At 52.4% G+C, this 24,332-nt stretch overlaps 1 protein-coding gene across 2 annotated transcripts in view; it reads right to left on the reverse strand.

The window, feature by feature from the left end:
- The window catches only part of TRPV3 (transient receptor potential cation channel subfamily V member 3), a 49,010-nt gene that overhangs the window by 19,749 nt on the left and 4,929 nt on the right, over positions 1-24,332 (reverse strand). For both annotated transcript variants that reach the window (XM_024235445.3, XM_024235444.3), the window contains 7 exons: positions 16,742-16,846; positions 16,151-16,237; positions 14,768-14,922; positions 13,809-13,985; positions 6,832-6,972; positions 3,377-3,657; positions 780-956 (listed from right to left, as the gene is read on the reverse strand). In XM_024235445.3, the coding sequence (XP_024091213.3) occupies positions 780-956; positions 3,377-3,657; positions 6,832-6,972; positions 13,809-13,985; positions 14,768-14,922; positions 16,151-16,237; positions 16,742-16,846 (1,123 nt within the window). The remainder of the gene's footprint in view (positions 1-779; positions 957-3,376; positions 3,658-6,831; positions 6,973-13,808; positions 13,986-14,767; positions 14,923-16,150; positions 16,238-16,741; positions 16,847-24,332) is intronic.

Genomic DNA, 24,332 nt, shown 5'->3' on the forward strand with positions numbered 1-24,332 from the left:
AAAGTGGAGGATAGAAGTGGGCAGGAGGTGGTGGCAGGGGTTCCAGCCCCAGTTTGCTCCTCCTTCGCTGTGTGACTTTAGGACAGCCCCTGACCCTCTCTGGGCCTCAGACTCCTCACCTATAAAACTGTTAACAATCCCTGCCCTACCAACCAGGCTGCTGTGAGGGTCTGGGAAGACCTAAGGCAAGGAGACTCTGGGAAGCACGACTCGTGGTAAAGTATGAAGGAGGAAGACCCAGCCTGCTGCCTCACTGCCCCCAAGAGCTGAACACCTCTCATAGCTGCTCCTCTCTTCACCTCCAGTTGCACCGAACTCTCCCCTCTAGCCTCCTCCAGGAAGGCCCCCCGATTGCTCCTCGGTGCACTCTCTGACCGTCATTTGGGACCAGGTTTTGGGGAGGAAAGAATTCTAAGCCTGGCCATATACAATAACAGAGCGGTGGGAGAGAAACAATATGGAAAGGATCAACCCCAATCACCCCATCACCTACACCCAAACAGCCCTGGATACTGGGTCCAAAAGAACCCCCACCCACCGCCCCTGCCACCACCACTCGGGTCTACTGTCCAAGGTCAACCAGGAAGAGTCGGGCCCAGCATCTGTCCCAGGCCTCGCCCTTTCTGTGCCTAACTCTGCCCACTGAGGCAACAGAGTGGGGTATGCCGACGTGGGGGAATGGAGCTGGCAGCACTGGGTCTTCCCAGCGTCCTCTGAGCCCCTGGCCTGAGGTCCAGCCCTCTGTTCCCTGCCCTTCCCCGCCTGCGCAGGAGACCCACGTCGATGTTGGTGTTGTAGACAGTGATTTCCAGCACTGAGTTGTCTGTGGTGGTGTCCACGTTGGTGAGGTCGTAGAGGGAGGACGACACGGGTCCGTACGCCCAGTCGGTGAACTTCCTAGAAAGGCTCCGGAGCCGCTTCTCCTTGATCTCACGACTGAGGATGTACTTCAGGATCTGGGACAGGACAAGGAACAATTGTCAGCTGCAGAACAGGGGCTTGAGGCCAACAGGGCTGGACCAGCCAGCAGCTGGCTGGACCCAGGGGATACTCCCGCCCAGGATGGGTGGAGACCTGCTTCTGTGCCTGGCGCCATGGCCCTTGGCCCCGTCTTTATCTGTGGAATGCGCACAAAGCTTGCTGTTCTGCCCATCTCACTGGGGGTTGTGAATACCAGGGACAAAAGGTGTGAAGGTTCTTCACAGGCTGCAGCAAGCTGCACAATCAGCTTGAAATGCCTCACGCCAGCTGGGGCCCTGGTTCAGTGAAAAATCCAGGCACTGATGATTTTTTAGAAACAGTTTCCATTTGCTCTGGACTTGAGAAGAAGCCAGAAGTGTTCTCAGCGTCCCCAGCCCACCCTAAGCCAAGACCCTTCCAGCTGTGGCTCACCACTCTGGCCAGAGAGGTGGTGACGAGAGACACCACGCCCTACAGGGAGGCCCGTGGGACTTCAGTAGGTCAGTGATCCTCAAACTCTGCTGCATGTTAGGGTCACTGGGAAACTTAGAAATTCCCACAGCATGGCCAGGTGCGGTGGCTCATGCCTGTAATCCCAGCACTTTGGGAGGCCGAGGCGGGTGGATCATTTGAGGTCAGGAGTTCAAGACCAGCCTGGCCAACATGGTGGAACCCTGTCTCTACTAAAAATACAAAAACTAGCCAGGTTTGGTGGTACATGCCTGTAACCCCAGCTACTCAGGAGGCTGAGACAGGAGAGTCGCTTGAACCTGGGAGGCAGAGGTTGCTGTGAGCCATGATTGTACCACTGCACTCCAGCCTGGGCAATGAAGTGAGACTCTAGTCTCAAAAAAAAAAAAAAAAATTCCCACAGCATCAACTAATGAAATCGAAATCTCCAGGGCGGGACCCAGGAGTCTGTATTTGTGAAGCTTCCTGGCTGGCTCCAAAGTGCAGGCTGGACACAGAGCCACTGTCTCTGGCTTCCTACTTCCAAAAAGCTGAGCCCTGGGTTACCCCAGGATGACACATGGGCTTCCTAGGGCACCAACTCAAGACCCAAGAGGAAGGGACAGTTGGGAAGGACAGTGTCAGAGACCTGGCCTCACAAGACCCACTGGGTTCCCATCCCATCTGTCATGAGAGCCCAGGCAGAGAGCTTCTAGGGATAAGGCCAGGTCTCTCCGTCCCGCACCCCAGCCTATAAAAGCCCCAGGACGGTGGCCAACCTGGGCAGCATCCAGAAAAGTTTTCTGGAGGACACGGAACAGAGGAGGGAAGCGGGGGACAGGTGCCTCCCCCCAGGCCGGCCACAGCGGGCACACTGTCCCCTACAAAACAAGGGGGTCCTGGGACCATGCTCCATGCAGGAAGCCTCCTCCCTGGGCTGGGGTGGCAGGGAGAGCACCCGCCACAGTGGCACACAGGGAAGATGGCCTTGGAGAAGGTTCCTTCTGCAACCACAAGCTGACTCTTCAAAGCCCCAGCAAGCTGTGACCCTGAGGGTAGGCAGGAGCTGCGGGGAGGCAGACACACAATTCCTCCTCTGTTGAAGCCGTTATCCATCTCCTCCTCCCCCACAGGAGAATCAAAAGGCCCCCTGTGGGCCCCAGCCCTGACCACTTGGGACAGGACCAAGGCCCTCGGGGCAGCTGACCAGGGAGGCGGGTACCCTGAGGCTGGCACAGCTGCGATTACTCAAGAGCCACCACCCCCAGTGTCCTCTGATGGCATCCCAGGAGTCACAGCCTCCTCGCAGAGTGCAGAGACAGTGAGGCTGAGGAACACGCTTGGACCACAGAATCAGTCCCCTGAGAAGAACATCTCAGGCCAAGCCATGATACCGGCCCCTGAAAGAGATCTGAGCCCAGCCCTGCTCAAGTCTTCACCAAGGCTCCCAGCTAAGCCTCGATTTCTCAGCCACATCACACAAGGCAAGATTGGCCCAAAGCAGCCACACTCTCTGCTGGGGACGTGGCACAGAGTTCCAACCGGACAAACAGGCTGGGGTCTCTCCATAATTGGGAAATGGCAGCATATTAGCTCTGGGCCCAGAGCAGCCATTCTGGAACTCTTGTCCTGGTGAAAGGCAGAAGGCCCCAAGGGCCACCCACTGCTGGGGCTATTGTGTCACCTCAGCCTCAGGCTCCCCCAGACTAGCCCTTCCAGGACAAGCGATGGAAACGTGGCCTATTAGGGACTGAAGTCTAGAGAGTGGGCTGCATCGCACCAGCTCCGCGTGGCCCCTCAGAACAAACCTGCCTCAGGCCGCCACACCACTGCAGTTCTGGACCCAAGGCTGGGACCTTCTCAAGGCTGAGGCTGTGGTTTGTGAATCCCCGGTAAGGCCCCCGGAGCTGAGAGAGTGGCAGCTGTGCCTCTCGACCTCCCGACCTCCCGCGCCCCATGGCCCCACCTCCGCCTTGCCCATCTTGGCTGCCAGCTGCAGCGGCGTGAGGCCATCGTTGTTGCGAGTGGTCTCCAGCTCCCAGTTGCCACTCTGCAGTAGGATCATGTCGTACATGCGCTTCACAAAGTCGTTCTGCGTCTTGAAGTCCTCGGCCACGGTCACCAAGGCGTGAAGGATGTTGTTGCCTCGTGAGTCCTGCGAGGTGATGTCCGTCTGCTCGTGCTCCATCAGCAGCTGCACAATCTCGGGCTGGTTGGTGCATGCTGCCAGGGCCAGGGGCGTCTCACCTGGGGGATGAGCGCACCGAAGCTTGGTTCTCTTATGGGCTGGAAGCAGCGTCCCCCAAGCCCCAGGACTGGGGCCCATATCCTATCTCAGCAGGATGGGCAACTCAGGTTCCCTGGCCCTCTCTCCATCTTCTGCTTCTACGGGGAAGAGTGAAGCTAGATCACTGCGGTAGCCTCCTAACTGGCCTCCCGGCCTCCACCCTGGCCCTTTAATACTCTGCTCAGCACAGCAGCCAGACCAACCTGTTCGTGCCTCCCCCAGAATGAAAGCTCAGGTTCCAATGACAGCCCACAAAGCCCTGCATACTCTGGCCTCCTCTCCCCATCACTCACTGCCTCCTGCCACAACGGCCTTTTTCCACCTCCTCCAACAAGCGGCCCGGGGGCCTTCGCTCGGCTGTCCCCTCTGCCTGTAAATAGCCGAGTCACTTGCTCCCTCACCTCCTTCAAGTCCTTGCTCAAACGTCACCTTTCAATGAGCCACCCTAACCACTCTATTTAAAATTAAAATCCACCCTCCTCTTGTCCCAGACAGAACTCTTGATTCCTTGTCCTCTGCTTTACATTTTTTTTTTTTTTTTTTTTTGAGACAGAGTCCTACTCTGTCGCCCAGGCTGGAGTGCAGTGGTGCGATCTCGCCTCACTGCAACCTCTGCCTCCCGGGTTCAAGCTATTCTCCTGCCTCAGCCTCCTGAGTAGCTGGGACTACAGGCACCCGCCACCATGCCTGGCTAATTTTTGTATTTTTAGTAGTGATGGGGTTTCCCCACGTTGGCCAGGATGGTCTTGAACTCCTGACCTCGTGATCCACCTGCCTTGGCCTCCCAAAGTGCTGGGATTACAGATGTGAGTCACTGCACTCGGTCTACTTTGTATTTTTTAAGAGCACTTATCATTTCGTATCATAGCATATAAAATTCTTATTTATAGTGCTTATTACCGATGGTCTCTCCCTGTCTAGAATGTAAGTTCCATCAGGGCAAGGATCTCTGTTTTGTTCACTGATACATTTCAGGTACTTAGAACAGTGCCTGATGTAGATAGTAAGTGCTCAATAAACGCTTGTTAAGAAAAAATAAGGCAAGTGACTCACATGAGGTCACACAGCAAGCCTGGGACATGATCAGCCCTGGACACCAGGTCTTCAGCTGCCTCCCCTCTCCTCGCCCCACCCAACAAATGCTTCCCAACACCAGGTCCAACCAGGTCCCATGCAGGGCAATGGGGACACACTATGAACTGGACAAGACCCCGTTTTCCAGGACACCCACACCTAGACACGCAAGGCTGCCCAGAGCACAGACTAGCTAGTCCTGCTGATTAAAAAACCACCCAGAAGATAATCCCAGCTACTCAGGAGGCTGAGGCATGAGAATCGCTTGAACCCAGGAGGCAGAGGCTGCAGTGAGCCGAGATGGCGCCACTGCCCTCCAGCAGCCTGGGCAACAGAGTGAGACTCCATAAAAAAAAAAAAGAAAGAAAGAAAGAAAAACCACCCAGAAGAGAAAACAGATGGGTGATCATCAGTCAGGCAAGACTGGGTGGCAGGAGGGGTCTCCTCTGCGAAAAGTTGCACAGAGAAATTTTTGGGTGTGACGGAGCTATTTGTTCCCTGTCCTGATTGCAGTGGTGGTTAATCAACTCGACGCATTGTGAAAATGAACAGAACTGTCCTCTAAAACGGGTGACTTTCACTATATCTAAATTATGCATTTCAATTTTTTTTTCCTAGAGCATCCTAACCCCAGTTGCTTCTGGACTCTGTGACTTGTCAGGCAGAGGAGTTCTGCCCTGTCACTCTTGACTCCCTGTCTGCAGTCCTGAGGTACACTGGGCCCTGGCACAGAGGTCAGAGCTGGAGGCCAGGACACCTAAGTCAACGCCCTGCTACCCTGGGGCAAGTCCTTTCCCTTCGCAGAGCCATCTCCTCGCCTGTAAAATGGGGCTGCCTCCCCAACCTCCCTCCCAGGTCTCTGTTCCCTCAGAGGGCTGCCCAGGACAATGCTTCTAATACCAACAGGTGACACCACCGGAACATGGACTCCTCCCCCAACACCTCCTCCCATCCCCTCCTTCTCTGGTCCACCCTGGTGTTCTGCTCAGATGGACATGCCCAGCCTCCTCTCCTCCTGCCCCTCTGGGGCACCAGAGCCTCTTGAGGCAGGGACAGTGCGGGTGGAGCTCAAAGCGGGGTGGTCCCTCCCTTCCTCCCTCCTTCCTTCCTTTCTCTCCCTCCTCCTTCCTTCCTCCTCCCTTTCTCCCTCTCCCTTCCTCCCTCTCCCTCCTCCTTCTCCCTTCTGTCTCCTCCCTCCCTCCTCCCTCCTTCCTCCCTCCCCCTCCTCCCTCCTCCCTTCCTCTTTCCCTCTTCCTTCCTCCTCCTCCCTCCCTCTCCCTCCCCCTCCTCCCTTCCTCCCTCCTTCCTGCTTCCCTCTTCCTTTCTCCCTCCTCCCTTCCTTCCTCTCCCTCCTCCCTTCCTCCCTCCTTCATCCTTCCCGCTTCCTTCCTCCCTCCTCCCTCTCCCTCCTCCCTCCTTCCTGCTTCCCTCTTCCTTCCTCCCTCTCCCTCCTCCCTTCCTCCCTCTCCCTCCTCCCTCCTTCCTGCTTCCCTCTTCCTTCCTCCCTCTCCCTCCTCCCTTTCCTCCCTCTCCCTCCTCCCTTCCTCCCTCTCCCTCCTCCCTCCTTCCTGCTTCCCTCTTCCTTCCTCCCTCTCCCTCCTCCCTCCTTCCTGCTTCCCTCTTCCTTCCTCCCTCTCCCTCCTCCCTCCTTCCTGCTTCCCTCTTCCTTCCTCCCTCTCCCTCCTCCCTTTCCTCCCTCTCCCTCCTCCCTTCCTCCCTCTCCCTCCTCCCTTCCTGCTTCCCTCTTCCTTCCTCCCTCTCCCTCCTCCCTTTCCTCCCTCTCCTTCCTCCCTTCCTTCCTCTCCCTCCTCCCTTCCTCCCTCCTTCATCCTTCCCGCTTCCTTCCTCCCTCCTCCCTCTTCCTCCTCCCTCCTTCCTGCTTCCCTCTTCCTTCCTCCCTCTCCCTCCTCCCTTTCCTCCCTCTCCCTCCTCCCTTCCTTCCTCCTTCCCTCTCCTTTCCTCCCTCCTCCCTTCTTCCCTCCTCCCCCCCTCCCTCCCTTCCTCTCCCGTCTCCCTCCTCCCTCCTCCCAGACTCCGCACCGGGCGGGGGCGGCACCCACCGAAGTAGAAGCCTTCGTGTTGGTACTTGGGGTTGAAGAAGGCCCCCTTGGCGTGGGCGTTGACGTCGGCGCCGGCGGCGATGAGCACGGCTGCGATGTCCCCCTGCCGCCGCTCGATGGCGATGTTCAGCGCCGTCTGCCCTGCGGACCGGGCGGGGACGCGCGGGAGCCTCAGCGCCGGGAACCGGGGCCTCTTGCCCACCCGCTCTGGCCTCCATACCCTCCCCGAACCCGTGGGGAAATCAGAGCCCCGGTCTGTGTCGCCAGCTACCAGGAATCCCAGCTTTATTCTTTGCTTCCTTCATGCCTGCGCGGACCCAAGGAATGTTTGTGGAGCGCCTGCTCCGGGCTCCGGCCCCAGGCGCTGGGGATCAGTGGTGCACAAGACGCAATTTCGATTATTTTCCTCAAGAAGCCCACAGTGTCACTGGGAACTAGGTGCTACGATTCAGAGGGGTGCAGGAGCTGCGGTACCCAGAGCAAGGGCCCTTCACAGCCAGAGAGCGTCAGGGGGCTTCCCAGAGCTCTCTAACCTGGGACCTCAGAAGTTTAGCGAGGCGGGGTGGGGCCAGCTCATCAGCCAGGGTAAGAGGGCAGAGCTTGTGCTAAGGGCCAGAGTCACAGAAGGCCTTGAATTAGGAAACTGGCATGACGAGAATTTAGGGCTTGGCACATGGGTGTTCTCAGACCTCTCTGGTTGCAAAAGTGGAGGATGCGTTAGAAGCAGCCGAGACCAGTGAAAGAAATGATGAGGCCTGTAATCCTAGCACATTGGGAGGCCAAAGCAGGTGGATCACCTGAGGTCAGGAGTTCGAGACCAGCCTGACCAACATGGTGAAACCCCGTCTCTACTAAAAATACAAAATTAGCCGGGCGTGGGGGCGCATGCCTGTAATCCCAGCTACTTGGGAGGCTGAGGCAGGAGAATCACTTGAACCCGGGAGGTGGAGGTTGCAGTGAGCCTAGATCGGGCCATTGCACTCCAACCTGGGCAAGAAGAGTGAAACTCCATCTCAAAAAAACAAACAAACAAACAAAAAACAAATGATGAGGCCTGGACTAAGGGGAGTTGGAGGGCACATGAAGGGTGGAGAAAGGAGGAAGCCCAAAGACCCTCCGGAGAAAGAGCCTTCAGGATGACCGGCTGGGGAGAAGGGTGTCTCAGGTAAGATCTAGGGATCCAGCCCTGGCGGTGGGTGAATGATACGCTGGTGACACAGCAAGAGGAAAGAAGGGTAGAGGGACAGACACTAAGCCTGCTGGAGACCAGAGAACTTCCAGATGGAAGGGACCAGAAGGCTGGAGTGGGGGAAGGGTCTCAAAATACACCAACAGAAACAGCATTTTCCAAAGAGCTGCCACCGTGCCATAAACAAAAATAGTCTTGGTGGATTAAAGAACTAAGCTTTAAAACAAATTAGAAAGTTTGTTTATAGCTAACCTTTTGGTAGGGAAGACCTTCTTAAGCAAGATCCAAAAGGCAGAAACCATAAAGAAAAGGCTGACATATTTGCTTACATAAAGGTTTGTGGTTTTGGGGGTTTTTGTTTTTTGTTTGTTTGTTTGTATGTTTGACATAGGATCTTGCTGTGTCACCCAGGCTGGAGTACAGTGGCATGAGCATAGCTCACTGCAACCTTGAACTCCTGGGCTCAAGTGATCCTCCTGCCTCAGCCCCCCCAAAAGCTGGACTTTCATATTTGGCATAAGAAATGCTCTAAGACATACAATTAATCAAAAAAAGCAACTTGTAGAATACAGACATGATGGTACTATTTTATGTTAAATAAGTAAATAAATAAAACTATTTCTGTGTACATATATACACACACATGTGTGGACTACAGGCCTGCACCACCACTCCTGGCTTATTTTTAAAATTTTCTGTAGAGACGGGATCTTGCTGTGTTGCCCAGGCTGGTCTTGAATTCCTGGGCTCAAGCAATCCCCCTACCTCAGAGATTTCTGTATGTCCGAATGCATCCTAATGAAAGTTAAAGACGTGTGATAGGCTGGGGAAAATATCTGAGATATATAAAAAGGCAATGTGTTTTAGGGCCAGGCGCAGTGGCTCACGCCTGTAATCCCAGCACTTTGGGAGGCCGAGGCGGGTGGATCACTTGAGGTCAGGAGTCTAAGACCAGCCTGGCCCACATGGAGAAACCCCATCTCTACTGAAAACACACAAAAAAAAATTAGCCAAGTGTGGTGGCGGGCACCTGTAGTCCCAGCTACTCAGGAGGTTGAAGCAGGAGAATCACTTGAACTCAGGAGGCAGAGATTGCGCCACTGCACTCCAGCCTGGGCTAGAGAGCAAGACTCTGTCTTTGAAAAAAAAAAAAAAAAACAGCATGCTGGGCGCAGCGGCCCACGCCTGTAATCCCAGCACTTTGGGAGGCCGAGGCGGGCATATCACAAGGTCAGGAGATCAAGACCATTCTGGCTAACCTGGTGAAACCCCGTCTCTACTAAAAATACAAAAAATTAGCCGGGTGTGATGGTGAGTGCCTGTAGTCCTAGCTACTCGGGAGGCTGAGGCAGGAGAATGGTGTGAACCCGGGAGGCGGAGCTTGCAGTGAGTCGAGATCGCACCACTGCACTCCAGCCTGGGCGACAGAGTGAGACCCTGTCTCAAAAAAAAAAAGAAAGGCAATGTGTTTTTAAAAGTCTATAATATATTAAAAGCGCCTATGAATCAATAGACAAACAACCTAAAAGAAAACTGAGAAAAGATTATCAACAAGCACCTCACAGAGGAGAAAATACACACAGTGAATAAACAAAGTGAAAGATGCTTGGAATCACTGGTGGTCAGGAAAATGAAAATTAGAACCTAAAGAGTTAACCCTTTTCACCTACCAGACTGGAAAAGAACAACAACAACAAAAAGGATAATTTGCAGTGTTAGTGATGAGTAGGAGAATGAGTATTTCCGTACACTGTTGTGGGGAGAGAGTAAATTAGTATCTTTTAGAGACAAATTTGTCAATAACTATTATAACTTTGTTTTATTTATTTAAAAAAAAATTTTTTTTTTTGAGATGGAGTCTCCCTCTGTTGCCCAGGCTGGAGTGCAGTGGCGCGATCTCGGCTCACTGCAACCTCCACCTCCCAGGTTCAAGTGATCCTCCTGCCCCAGCCTCCCGAGTAGCTGGGATTACAAGCGTGCCCCACCACGCCCTGCTAGTTTTTGTATTTTTAGTAGAGATGGGTTTTCACCATGTTGGCTAGGCTGGTCTGGAACTCCTGACCTCAAGTGATCCACCCGCCTTGGCCTCTCAAAGTGCTGGGATTACAGGCATGAGCCACTGCGCCTGGCCACTATTATAACTTTAAATATGTATGCAGTTGAACCCAAATATTCCAATTCAAAATATTTTCTGAAACATATGTGCACCTGTGCACAGGGTCATAGACAAGATCGTGCACTGTGACATTGTCATAACGACACAATTGGAAACACCTGACTGTCTGTCAATGGGGGAGTGGTGAAGTTAGCCAGGGTACAGCTGCAATTGCAGACTAATCTGGTGAAAAGAAGCTAGACTTTCGTATTTTGGCATAAGAAGTGCTCCAAGACATATATAGTTAATAGTTAATCAAAAAAACCAACTTGTAGAATACAGACAGTATGATACGATTTTATGTTAAATAAATAAAACTTTTTCTGTGTGCACATATACACACACATATGTCAAAGGCCTAGAAAACTCCTCAAAGTATATGGGTAAAGGACTTAAAAAAAAAAAAAAAAAGTATGTAAAATGCTGGGCTGCTTTACAATGAAACTCTATTCATGTGACGTGGATGTCGTTAGGCTGGGTGGGGTGGCGCACGCCTATAATCCCATCACTGAGAGGCAGAGGTAGGAGGATTGCTTGAGCCCAGGAGTTACAGGCCAGCCTGGGCAACATGGTGAAACCCTCTCTCTGCAACAAATAGAAAAATTAGCTGGGCGGGGTGGCACGCATCTATAGTCCCAGCTACTCGGGAGGCTGAGGTGGGAAAATTACCTGAGCCCAGGGTGGTCAAGGCCGCGGTGAGCCGTGATCGTGCCACTGCACTCCAGCCTGCCCAACAGAGTGAGACCCTGTCTCAAAAAAAAAATAAAATAAAATAAAGTAAAATAATAAAAATAAACTGTTATATTGAATCTGATGATGGATGTATAGAGGTTTATTATTCTAATATCTTTATGTTTAAAATTTTTATAATAAAAATGTCTTAATTGAAGAATTGCTTTAAAAAGTAAAACTCTGAAGGCCTCTGATAAAATGCTTTAAAATGATATTAATAAAGTTGTGATTGGTTCCTCTTAGCAGCATAGGGAGGAAATATTCGCCCTTGCCCAGTGGGGAAACTGAGGCTCAGAGAGGCAAGGCAGTTGCCTGTAGTCCCAGCTACTTGGGAGGCTGAGGCAGGAGAATCACCTGAACCCAGGAGGCAGAGGTTGCAGTGAGCCGAGATCGTGCCACTGCACTCCAGCCTGGGTGACAGAGCGAACTCCATCTCAAAAAATAATAAATAAATAAATAAATAAATAAAGTCATTGCTCTAAATAAGGTAATTTTAGATACAAAAAAACACTATGAAAATAAATGAAGATAGCGTAACAGAAAGTGACTGGGGAAGGGCAACTTTAGAGTGGACAATCAGAGTGGTCACCTTGGGTCCTGCCCAGAGTGTGGAAGAATGCTACTCTGCTGGTCCTGGAGCCCCTCTGCTCCAGGTGGAGGAAATGCTGAGAGGAAGGAAGGCACCAGCGGATGGGTCAGAACGGTGGTGGGGCTGGTTTCCAGGAAGACAAGAATAAATAGCTCCTCCCACCATTCAGAGAGAGAGGAGGTGCCCACAGCCCCCAAGACCTCCTCGCCCCAGCAAGAGGGAGATTCACGAAAGGAGAGGGAAAGGGGAGGCTAAGAACAGGCAGAGGTAAGGATCTGTGACCAGGACAGCAAAGCCTTCATACAAACACTAACAACCTTCTTTCATTCACTCATCCAAAAAATATGTACTAAGCGTCTCTTATGTGAGACCCTAAGGGTACTGGGAAATGAACTGTAAGCAACAGACTTCATCCCTGCCCTCAAGGGAAACATGTTGCTAGCAAAGGGTAGTTCGTAAGTCCTACAATACTGACAAGAAGAAAGGAGGATACAAAGGGGACTGAAAAGGGAGAATTAGGACAAGCAAGCTTGAGGCACTGGCCTGAACCTCCCTGTCTGCAGGACTACTGTTAACTCATTAGAGACAGGCTGAGAATGTGATACGGTTCATCCAGTTTCTCTCTTTGCATTGGCTACCAGGGAGCTCAGTGAGCAGTTTAGCACTCAGTTGCAGCAGTCTTCCCTAGGTTTCCTCTCCTCCACTCCATACCTTCTAGTTTGTCACAATCCTTGACTTCTTCTTATATGTAACAGAAACGCTTTTGAAAGTCTGCAGAGTTCAAATAATAAATCACAATTACTTTCTCCCATGAGAAGGGTTAAGGGCCAAAGCTAAACTACCACCTGGAAAAAGCTAAAATGTGGCAGGGTGTGGTGGCTTACACCTGTAATCCCAGCACTTTGGGAGGCCAAGGATCACCTGAGGTCAGGAGTTTGAGACCAGCCTGGACAAAATGGTGAAACCCCGTCTCTACTAAAAATCCAAAAAAATTAGCCAGGCGTGGTGGCAGGTGCCTGTAATCCCAGTTACTCAGGAGGCTGAGGCAGGAGAATCGCTTGAACCTAGGAGGCGGAGGTTGCAGTGAGCCAAGATCGCGCCACTGCACTCCAGCCTGGGCAACAGAGCAAGACTCCATGTCAAAAAAACAAAAACAAAAAAGCTCAAACATCTAGTGCCCCCAGCATATCCACAAGACGGCATCCAATTATAATTGAGCCAATCTCTTTTGCCACAAGCACCTCATAAGACCCTAAAGCGCTGTTGACTGACTCCAAAACTCAGATAAAGACACATCTTACTGATTTTCCCCTGTGGATTTTCTGGGAGAGAGCCACTCTCCCAAATTTGCTCTCCCAGCATTGTCTCTGGCCCACTTACAAAGAAATCCACAAAATCGAGACCCAAATGGGGACAGTTAATGATGATGATGATGATGATGATGATGCTAACAGTTGACTCTTGGTGGCCCCTGCCCGGCTCTCTTGCCTCACTTCCAGCCTTCTTTTCATTGCTCAACCATGCCAAGCTCAATCCCATCTTGGGGCTTTTGCCCTGATCCTTCTCATCATGTCGGCCTCAGGCCAAAGATGACCACTCTGATTGTCCACTGTAAAGTTGCCCTCCCCCAGTCACTTTCTGTCACACTATCTTCATTTATTTTCGTAATATTTTAAATCTAAAATTATCTTATTTAGAGCAGTGACTTTCTTTCTTTCTTTCTTTTCTTTCTTTCTTTCTCTTTCTTTCTTTACTTATTTATTTATTTTGAGATGGAGTACCGCTCTGTTGCCCAGGCTGGAGTGCAATGGCAATCTAGGCTCACTGCAACCTCCTCCTCCTGGGTTCAGGTGATTCTCCTGCCTCAGCCTCCCAAGTAACTGGGATTACAGGCACCTGCCACCACGCCCGGCTAATTTTTGTATTTTTAGTAGAGACGGGGTTTCACCATGTTGGTCAGGCTGGTCTTGAACTCCTGACCTCAGGTGATCCACCCACCTCAGCCTCCCAAAGTGCTGGGATTCCATGTGTGAGCCACTGTGCCCAGCCTTAGAGCAGTGGCTTTAACCTGTCTTGTTCACCAATGCGTGCCTGTGCCAAAAACAATGCCTGGCATGGAACCAGGCGTTCATTATTTGCAGAATGAAGGAAGAAAGAGAGGGTTGCCTGCAGCATCCCTGGTACCATGCTACATGCTTGGGGCTCCGCAATGGCAGCAGTGCCTCCACGTGGCCTGGCCAGCAGTGGCCCTGCGGCCCCACACCCCACCCTCAGAGACTCCTGTCTGCACAGCCCCTCTGCAGGCAGGATACCTTCATAGGCCTCATCTGTGTACTCGGCATTGATGAACCTGCCCAGGATGTCGTTCTCTTCGGCAAAGGCAAGCAGGATCCGCACGATCTCCTTGGTGTTGGGGTTGATGTTTAATAAGGCCTTCATCAGGCAGGTCTTCCCCGTGTCGGAGGCTGTCAGCTTGTGCATGAGGAAGTCTGCAGGCAGGGCCATGGGTAGAGTTACAGGAGGGCCCCGGCTGCCCTTGGCCCTCCCAGCCCAGAGGGTGTGGTTGCTGCAGCCACAGACCTCAAGCCCCTGCTCCACATCCCCACTCCCAGACCTTACACTTGGCCGCTGTCCTCCTCCCTCTCCAGCTGTTCCTCCTCCATCTCCTCTGCTGGCTCCTTGCTGTCTGTGGCCCATGGGTGCCTTATCTAAGGCCTTTTGCTCTTTGCCCACTGCATGGCATCCCGCGGTCCACCCCGCTGCTGCCACCCTGGAATCTCTGTCTCCAGCCTGCCCCCTCCTCGTGGCCTGCAAATAAAGCTCATGGCCTCCCCATCAACCTGATACTGCACTGGTTCCCGAGACACCCAGGGCTCCACCAGCCACCAAGCTACCCAAGTCTAAATGGCACCGTGCTGGACCCCCCATCCCTCACTCCCCAGGTCCTCAAATCCTGCCAATGCTATTAGCTGAGGAGCTGCTCAGAACCGTTCCCCTTCTCAAGCCCTGCTTCAGGGTCCCAGCCCTGCCTGAACAGTGGCCTTCTCCAGCTTCACCCCCCATCTTCCACACAGTAGTCAGACCTGACTCTCACCTGCCCAAACCCTTCTGTCGTTCCCCATTCCCCTCGGAGTCAAGTTCAAAGTCCCTAGCCAGAATTCAAGGCCCCTCACACTCCAACCTCATGGGTTGGTGAGGGGAGGGGAAAATGGGCACCAGAAGCCAAGCAGGGCCCCCAGCCCTGCACCCTCTGCCAGGCTCAGACACTCACCAGGCACATCCTCGTCATGGCGCCGCCTGCAAAGCTCCTGCAGCTCCACCAGCAGCTCTACCAGCTCCTCCACGCAGCCCTCAGACACGGCTGCAAAGATGCGCTTCTTCAGCCGCCTCTTTTTCCTCCTCTGCTCTTCCTTGGCCAGGTGTGCACTGAAGCCAGAAAGTGTTTCCAACTCACCACACACGTCCTCTCAAGCTCAATCTCTCCTTTTCCCCGCCAGAGCTGCCTACAGGGCACTGCACCTGCCACCAACATCTCCCATACCTGTCCCAATGCCTGCAAACCCCTGGGCTCTGCGTGGACCCATCAGGCTCCCCTTGTAATCCACATGCAATCACATTTTCTCAAAATACCTATACTCTGATGCATGAGGTAATGATCAGGAAGGATCTATGCCTATTCATAGACATTACCTTGAAAATATAAGATCTCATATTTTATGTTGCTTGAACTTTTAAAATCTATCCCTCCCTGTCCTCCCACTCCAGATAAGCAACCATGGTAACGCGTTGATGTCTCCTTTTGTTTCTTTCTTTTTTTTTTTTTTGAGACAGAGTCTTGCTCTGTCACCCAGGCTGCAGTGCAGTGGCGCAATCTCGGCTCACCGCAAGCTCCACCTCCTAGGTTCAAGCCATTCTCCTGCCTCAGCCTCCCCAGTAGTTGGGACTACAGGCATCCGCCACCATGCTTGGCTAATTTTTTGTCTTTTTAGTAGAGATGGGGTTTCACCATGTTGGCCAGGATGGTCTCCTTTTGTTTCTATGTGTTCTTGCAAAATGCATATGGATGTTGGGCACACGTATTTTGTTTCTTTTTTTTTTTTTTTTTTTTTTTGAGACAGAGTCTTGCTCTGTCACCCAGGCTGGAGTACAGTGACACAATCTCAGCTCACTGCAACCTCCACCTCCAGGGTGCAAGCAATTCTCCTGCCTCAGCCTCCTCAGTAGCTGGGATTACAGGCATGCGCCACCACGCCCGGCTAAGGTTTGTATTTTTAGTAGAGACGGGGTTTCACCATGTCGGTCAGGCTGGTCTTCAACTCCTGACCTCGTGATCCTCCTGCCTCGGCCTCCCAAAGTGCTGGGATTACAGGTATGAGCCCTGCGCCCAGCTATGTATTTTTAGTTCACATAAATAGTATCGTGCTACAGTTCTTGTTCCACTGCATCCTGCTGTTTGAATGTTTCATAACGAATGGGTTTTATAGAATTCAATACTCCACTCCTTCCCCCCAAACGTCCTACATGCCATGGACCCATGACTCCATTTGTCCCAACCCCCAGGAATGGTGGATTCTTTCTCCTTCCTGCAGGGCCCCGGATCCTGTCTCTCTGCCTGGGTGGACCCAGTGGGAGGACGGGGAGGGGGCAGACTTACCTGGGGCTGTTGGGATTGGATGGGGTCTCTGTCACATCATCCTGAGGAGACTGGGGGGAGTCCATGTCATCACAGTTACCAGAGACGCTGGAGGTGTTGGCAGGGGGAACAGAGAGGGTTTTAAAGTTTTCAAATGGGCCGGGTGAGGTGGCTCATGCATGTAATCCCAGCACTTTGGGAGGCCGAGGCAGGTGGATCACTTGCAGTCAGGAGTTCGAGACCAGCCTGGCCAACATGGTGAAACTAAACTGTCTCTACTAAATCATTTCTACTAAAAACACAACAACTAGCCGGGCGTGGTGGCATGTGCCTGTAGTCCCAGCTACTTGGGAGGCTGAGGCAGGAGAATCGCTTAAACCTGGGAGATGGAGGCTTCTGTGAGCTGAGATTGGGCCACTGCACTCCAGCCTGGGCAACAGAGCGACACTCCATCTCGAAAAGATAAATAATAATAATAATAAAATTTTATAATAGACAGTGGTAGCATGCCACAGACAGGCCTGGCCCCGTGACCCAGGGCAAGTCACTGGCCACATGCTGGAGCTGAGGGCTGGGCCCAGGGCAGGGGGTTGGGCTGGGGCCCGTACTCACCACTGCCGGATGTTGGAATCCATGGGCTTGGAGAAGACAGGAGGAGAGGTCTTAGCAACTGTGGGGTTGGGCTCAAACCCTTCAATCTCCAGGAAGAAGTGTGCACTGAGGGAACACGGAGGAAGTCCGTTAGGGCCGAGCCAGGCAGAGCCTGTCTGCCTGTGTCCTGCCTCCGGGCCACAGAGGGTGCCCCCATGCTGAGCACACACCCTGGCCAGCTCTGAGCCCAAATGGCCTTGCCCAGCCCTCCCAGGAGCCCTCGGAGATGGACACTGTCATTATCACCTACGTTTCACAGATGGTCTCCGGGGAGCTGCCAGTCAAGTATGAAACCAAAGAAAAGGACTGAGGTGAACCCAATTGATGTAGAGGTTTATTTTGCCAAGGTTGAGGACACACCCGGGAAAAAGACACACAAGCCCCAGTAGGATCTATGGCCCACACTTCCTCCTCTGAACAGGATTCTGAGGGCCTCAATATTTAAAGGTGAAAAATGGGCAGGAGAGAAAGGAGGAAAGAAAAAAAAAAAAGAGGGAGGAGGCCAGGTGCAGGGGCTATAATCCCAGCACCTTGGGAGGCTGAGGCAGGCAGATCACCTGAGGTAAGGAGTTTGAGACCAGCCTGGCCAACATGGCGAAACTCCGTTTCTACTTAAAATGCAAAAAACAAACAAACAAACAAAAAAAAACAAAGTAGCCGGGTGTGGTGGTGGGCACCTGTAATCCCAGCTACTCGGGAGGCTGAGACAGGAGAATTGCTGGAACCTGGGAGGCGGAGGTTGCAGTGAGCCAAGATCGCGCCACTGCACTCCAGCCTGAGTGACAGAGCGGGACTCTGTCTCAAAAAAAAAGAAAGAAAGAAAACAGGGAGCACAGGGCCACGTTCTTGTGAGGCTTCAATTCTGCTTACTGAGTACATGTGTTGCACGTGAAAAGGGGTGGGTAGAGGAAACAGTCAATTATGGATTCATCTTGCGCTCAGTAAATCTGCACTTTATGGAAGATAAACATAGACGCACGGTGGCTCACGCCTGTAATCCCAGCACTTTGGGAGGCCGAGGCGGGCGGATCACCTGGGGTCGGGAGTTCGAGACCAGCCTGACCAACATGGAGAAACCCCGTCTCTACTAAAAATACAAAAATTAGACAGGTGTCGTGGCACATGCCTGTAATCCCAGCTACTTGGGAGGCTGAGGCAAGAGAATTGCTTGAACCTGGGAGGTGGAGGTTGCAGTGAGCCAAGATCATGCCATTCCACTCCAGCCTGGGCGACAGAGTGAGACTCCATCTCAAAAAACAAACAAACAAACAAAAACATAGATGCATAGGGGAAGCAGTCAGATATGCATTTGTCTCAGTGGGGGCGGGTGAGGGAGGACAATTTCTAGTCTTCTCTTGTCCTGTAGTGTCAATTAGCTGCTAATTTACAATGTCAAGGTGAGGAAGGCCCCCCTTGGAGACATGTGGCTTCTATCTGTAGATAAAGCAACTTGCCCAAGGTCACTCAGCAGATAGGTAGCAAAGTCCAGATTCAAAGCTGGGCTAGGCCAGGTGCGGTGGCTCATGCCTGTAATCCCAGCCCTCTGGGAGGTCGAAGGGGGCAGATCAGTTGAGGTCAGGAGTTTGAGACCGGCCTGGCCAATGCGGCGAAACCCTGTGTCTACTAAACATACAAAATTAGCTGGGTGTGGTGGTGTGCGCCTGTAATCCCAGCTACTCAGGAGGCTGAGGCAAGAGAATTGCTTACCCAGGAGGCAGAGGTTGCGGTGAGTCGAGATCGTGCTACTGCACTCCAGCCTGAGTAACAGAGCAGGACTCCTTCTCAAAAAAAAAAAACAAAAAACAAAAAAAACAAAAACAAAACAAAAAAAAACTGGGTCTGGGTGACTCTCCTTGCTAGAAATACTGGATGGCTGAACCCGAGTCTCTACTGCGGGTGGCCTAACACTTGAGCCAGGTTGCCCTGTCTGCAGCCACCTCCAGGTACAAAGGACACCTCAAGGATGGGGAAGATGGTACTGGGAGCTAGGTTTTCCCGTCACCACCTACCCATCCTCAGGCATCAGGTCTGAAGTCAGACCCCTTCTGAGGGGCAGTCCTTAGACTCTGAGATCCACGCGGGCCTTCCTGGCTCTTGAGGGAGAGGGAGATGGCCCGAGTTATACCTGCCCCCATTGTCACAGCAGAAAATGGGCTGACAATGGCTGATCTAGGCTGGGCGCAGTGGCTCAAGTCTGTAATCCCAGAACTTTGAGAGGCAGAGGCGGGAGGGTCACTTGAGGTTGGCGAGCTTGAGACCAGCCTCGCCAACATGGTGAAACCCCATGTCTACTAAAAATACAAAAAGTAGCCAGGTGTGGTGGCACGTGCCTATAGTCCCACTACGTGGGAGGCTGAGGCAGGAGAATCGCTTGAACCCGGGAGGTGGAGGTTGCAGTGAGCCAAGATCGCACCATTGCACTCCAGGCTGGGTGACAGAGGGAGACTCCTCTAGAAAAAAAAAATGGCTGATCTAGAGCAGGGAGGACTTGAGGGGTCAGAGGACAGGGCTGGGAATTCCCTGTGGAGAAGGAAACCATCTCAGGCGGCAGAGGGGGGCAGCGGAGGGGAGGAGCAGGGCAAGGGCAGCTTTCTCCTTGGGCTGGGAGAAGAGAGACAGAGGCCCCCGGCCCTGTGGCCTGGCTGAGCCCCAGGCAAGGAGAGACACTGGCCTATGACAAGCAAGACATACACCCAAGATGTGACTCCCAGCCAGACACAGCCCCAGCTCCACCTTCAGACACACCCACAAACACAGGCACCCATGTCCTTGGAAACCACAATCACACGCACGGAGAAGAGCCTTCTGGCTGACGACAACCCGGACTGTGAGGATCAGGCTGAGGGTGACCTCGGTGGCAGCAACACTCCTGCCCTGCAGCCGCTACAGGACAACTGCAGCCTCTGTGGCCTGGCCAGGGACTGTGGCCTCCTGACCAGCAGGGCCTCTCCAGGCACATGGGGCTCCTCAAGCACCTTTGCTGCCTCCTTCATTCTCAGGCCCAGAAGGGACCAACATGCCCCTTCCTTCCTCACAAGACTACAGAAGAGCTCCCAAAGGGCAGTCTCAGCCGTGTCATTCAGGAGGAAGGGTAGCAGGGAAGGGACTCTGGCCCCATTCTGCAGACGAGAGAACTGAGGCTCAGTATGGAGAAGCAGCTCATCCATGGTCACCCCCCAGGGTGAAAGTCAAGTGGTCAAAGAACCTGCTTCCTGATATCCAGGCTCATAGTCCACACCACAATCCGCGCTTCTTTGCTCTTGCCTTAGCAATCTGAGCCTTCTTCCAGCTAAACTAGCTCCAGGAGTTGGCCACAAAGTTGGCTGCTTGGCATGGCCACTTCCTAGGGTGGGGCAAGCAGAAGAGAGACCCCGGGCTGACCTGAGGAATCTCTGCCCTTTCCTCCAGCACAGACAAGCCTGGAAGGCTCAGCGCTAATCCAGAAATGGGGATACATGGGGTGGAGGGCAGTACTGGCTGCCAGTCTCATCTGCCTCACCTGCCAGTCTCCTGCCCACCAAAAGGAACCTTCTGATCTGAGCTCCCAGTCAAACCCTTCTCCCAAAAGGGAAGACGAAGGGAGGATTTAAACCCTTGCCTGGGAACCTAAAGCCTGGGTTCTAGTCCAGCTCTGCCTCTGCCTCCTGTGTGACCCCAGATGATCACTTGCCATCTCTGGGCCAGTCATCTTCACTTGAATGGATGATGGTTGGGCCAGATGATCCCTAAGGCCTGGACCCTGGAGCCAGGGCAGCTCTGGGATTGTCCTCTTACCGAATGTCCAGCTGAAGTGGGCATCGGAGGTCAACCAGTCTGATTACCACTTCCCTGCAGCCCTGCAGTGCCCCAGAACTTTCGCCCTAAAGTAGTCACTCTGCAACAACAACCTGACCCAGAAGCTCCAAACACATTTGCTAGTGGTTCAGCCCCAAAACATCCTGGTTGAGATTTGCCACATTACCTCCAGACAGAGCTTCAAGCCCCACACCCACAGCTTTTTCCCCAAGACTGTCAGTCCAGTCCCCCAGTCCCTCCCCTGCTCCCCGTCCCGCCCTACCTATCTGCATTCCTCAGTGTTGCATTTACTCAACAAATATTTATTGAGCATCTACAATGTGCCAGGCACTGTTTCTGCAGCTGAGGATACAGTAGTGAACAAGTGGACAAAATTTCCATCCCTTCCAGAGCTGCTGTTCCAGTGAGTTGGTCAGAACTGACGAAGAAATAGTACAATGAGGCCATGATTTTCCACACTCTGGATAATACACCATCCCACACCTGTACATTCCTCAATGGCAGAGACTACAGTTGAATTATCCTTGATTCCCAACACTGGTCCTAACACTCAGAAGACTTCATCAGTGAATGAGTGGGAGGATAGATAATGAGTGAAAGACAAATGAGTGGAAGGAAGGATGGTTGGTTGTATAGATGCCCAGATAAATGGATGAATGAATAATGGAGAGATGATAGAATGAGGGATGGGTGGATGGTGGATGGATGATGGATGGATAGATGGATGGATGGATGGATGGATAGATGATGGAATGGGTAGATGAGTGGATGGATGATGGATGGATAGATGATGTGTAGATGAGTGAATGGATGATGGATGGATTGATGAATAAATGATTGATGGATGGATGAATAGACGATTGATGGGTGAATAAATAACAGATGGATGTATGGATGGATGGATGGATGATGGATGGATGGACAGATGATGTATGGATGGATGGATGGATGATGGGTAGATGAGTGGATAGATGATGGATGGATGGATGGATGAATAAATGATTGATGGATGGATGGGTGAATAGATGACAGATGGGTGAATAAATGATAGATGGATGGATGGATAATAAGTAATTTGGAGGGTAGGATAGGTGGACAGGACCAATAAGCAGATAAACCAACATAACCTTAAACCAAAATGTTGGGAGGTTGCATCCTTCAGGTGACTTCCACTGTGCACTCAGGTGCTTAAAGCCTTTACCTCTCCTAAGCCTCATCCCCTTCCCAATCTCTCATAAGAAGATGAGGAGCAGCCCTTTGTCTCTGCTCTACCTCCCTACCTACTCAAGGCCTTCTCCCAGAGTCCACAGGGGCCCAAAGATGGTCCAGAAAGCCATATCACAAGAGTATGTATCCACTTCAGACCTGAGGCTGAGAGCCCGAGGGAAAGGAAGAAGCATTTCCCCATCGCTCCACAGTGTCCTCGTGCTGCCAAGGGCTGTGCTGGGCCACCCTGCTGCTTCTCGCGCAGCAGCTCACCCACGCCTTCTCTCATTTTCCTGCCTGCTCTTTTTTTTTTTTTTTTTTTTTTTTGGGACGGAGTCTCGCTCTGTCGCCCAGGCTGGAGTGCAGTGGCGTGATCTCAGCTCACTGCAAGCTCCGCCTCCCAGGTTCACACCATTCTCCTGCCTCAGCCTCCCGAGTAGCTGGGACTACAGGCACCTGCCATCGCGCCCGGCTAATTTTTTGTATTTTTAGTAGAGACGGGTTTTCACCATGTTAGCCAGGATGGTCTCGATCTCCTGACCTCGTTGTCCGCCGTCCTCAGCCTCCCAAAGTGCTGGGATTACAGGCATGAGCCACCGTGCCCGGCCTCCTGCCTGCTCTTTTATTGACTCATCTACTTACTCAAAAACTACGAATATCCTCTGTGTAAGAAACTCAGGGAGATAGAAGGAAAGAGATGAACCTTCCAGGGACTCCATGCTCAGTGATCTCGACCAGAGCTAAGACATTATCCCAATGACCATGTCAACCTCTTCAGAGAGGGGCTGGGCTACGGGAGCTCAGAGGAAGAGAAGATCCTTCCAGCTGAAGACAGGGATCAGGGAGGGCTCTGTGCTCTGTTGGGGTGGGATTTGGTCTGGGTCTTGACACCAGCCTCTGGTTTGGGAAAAGCCCCGAAGGCAGAACAGCATGAGAAAACCTCAGGAGAAGGGGAGGTCTATGTCTGGAGAAGGAAGCTCTTGGCAGCTGGAGCACCAGATGTGAGAAAACAGTGATAAGCGCAGGTGTGGGGAGGACGCCAACTGTTGGGCAAAGACCTAACTCCTGGGGCAGAGCAGCTGCTAGACCATGAGGGTCTGTCCTGCGCCCGCCCTACTGGTCACTGCACACACCACATCCCACCCAGCGTCATAAGCACATGGCAAGGCCTTGGCCCAGTGACACCCTGGCTCCTGACCTGCTGTAGGTGCTGTTTGTTTCTTCCTTCCTTCTGTCCAGACCAAAGGGCACCAGCTGGGTGTGGTTGACCCAGGTGAGCAGATAGCTCTATACCATTTCTACTGCATTTCTGTTTCTTTAAAGTCAAAGAACTATCCCTGAACAGCCCAGGGCTGGGAAGAAGACTGTCCATCCATTTGCTTTGTGCCAAGAAATGCCCAAGTGTTCTGGGCTCTGCAAGGCCAGTGCCTCCACAGCCTCCATCAGTCTGTATCTCTGTCTCTGGGCATCACCTTTTCCAGGGTCCAAGAAGGAAGCCAAGATGACAGCTGCTCTCAGGGAATGGCACGGTGGTTCAGGAGCACTCCCAGGTGCAAAAGTCTCTCCTGTCTCCGGACTCCCTGGTGCCTTTGATTCCATTAGGCCTGTTTCCTTAGGGTCAGCATTGCCCTCTTTCTTCACCTATAATTTATTCTTTTTTTTTTTTTTTTTTTTGAGACGGAATCTTGCTATGTCACCCAGGCTAGAGTGCAGTGGCACAATCTCGGCTCACTACAACTTCCGCTTCCCAAATTCAAGCAATTCTCCTGCCTCAGCCTCCCAAGTAGCTGGGATTACAGGTGCCTACCCCCACATCCAGCTAATTTTTGTATTTTTTTTTTTTGTAGAGATGGGGTTTGACCATGTTGGCCAGGCTGGTCTCGAACTCCTGACCTCAAATGATCCACCCACCTCGGCCTCCCAAAGTGCTGGGATTACAAGTGTGAGCCACCGCGCCTGGCCTTTTTTTTTTTTTTTTTTTTTTTTGAGACAATAGTTTTGCTCTGTCGCCCAGGCTGGAGTGCAATGGCACAATCTTAGCTCACTGCAACCTCCACCTCCTGGGTTCAAGCGATTCTCCTGCCTCAGCCTCCCAAGTAACTGGGACTACAGGTGCATGCTACCATACCCGGCTAATTTTTGTATTTTTAGTAGAGATGGGGTTTCACCCTGTTGGCCAGGCTGGTCTCGAATTCCTGACCTCAAATGATCCACCCACCTCGGCCTCCCAAAGCGCTGGGATTACAGGTGTGAGCCACCGCGCCCGGCCTTTTAATTTATTCTTATCTTTTCTGTTTCTCTCTAGGCCCAAGTCCCCTACTCAGTTCTGAGGGGGGTGCCCAAACTTTCACATGAGGGTCCTCAGAGAGCCTTTGGGGCAGAGGAGTGGACGGCAATTTAGGAGACATATCAAGCTCAGCTGTTGCCTGGGCGGAGGAGGCTTTGCACAGCTGAGCCTGGAGCTAAGTCTGTGAATGGGGGGGATGGGCTCAGAGAAGGGGGCTTGACGGGTCCTGCTGAGGAAAGAACCTGGGATTTTCCCAAAACTCTG

This window comes from Pongo abelii, chromosome 19, assembly GCF_028885655.2.
Source record: "Pongo abelii isolate AG06213 chromosome 19, NHGRI_mPonAbe1-v2.0_pri, whole genome shotgun sequence".
NCBI lineage: Eukaryota > Metazoa > Chordata > Mammalia > Primates > Hominidae > Pongo > Pongo abelii.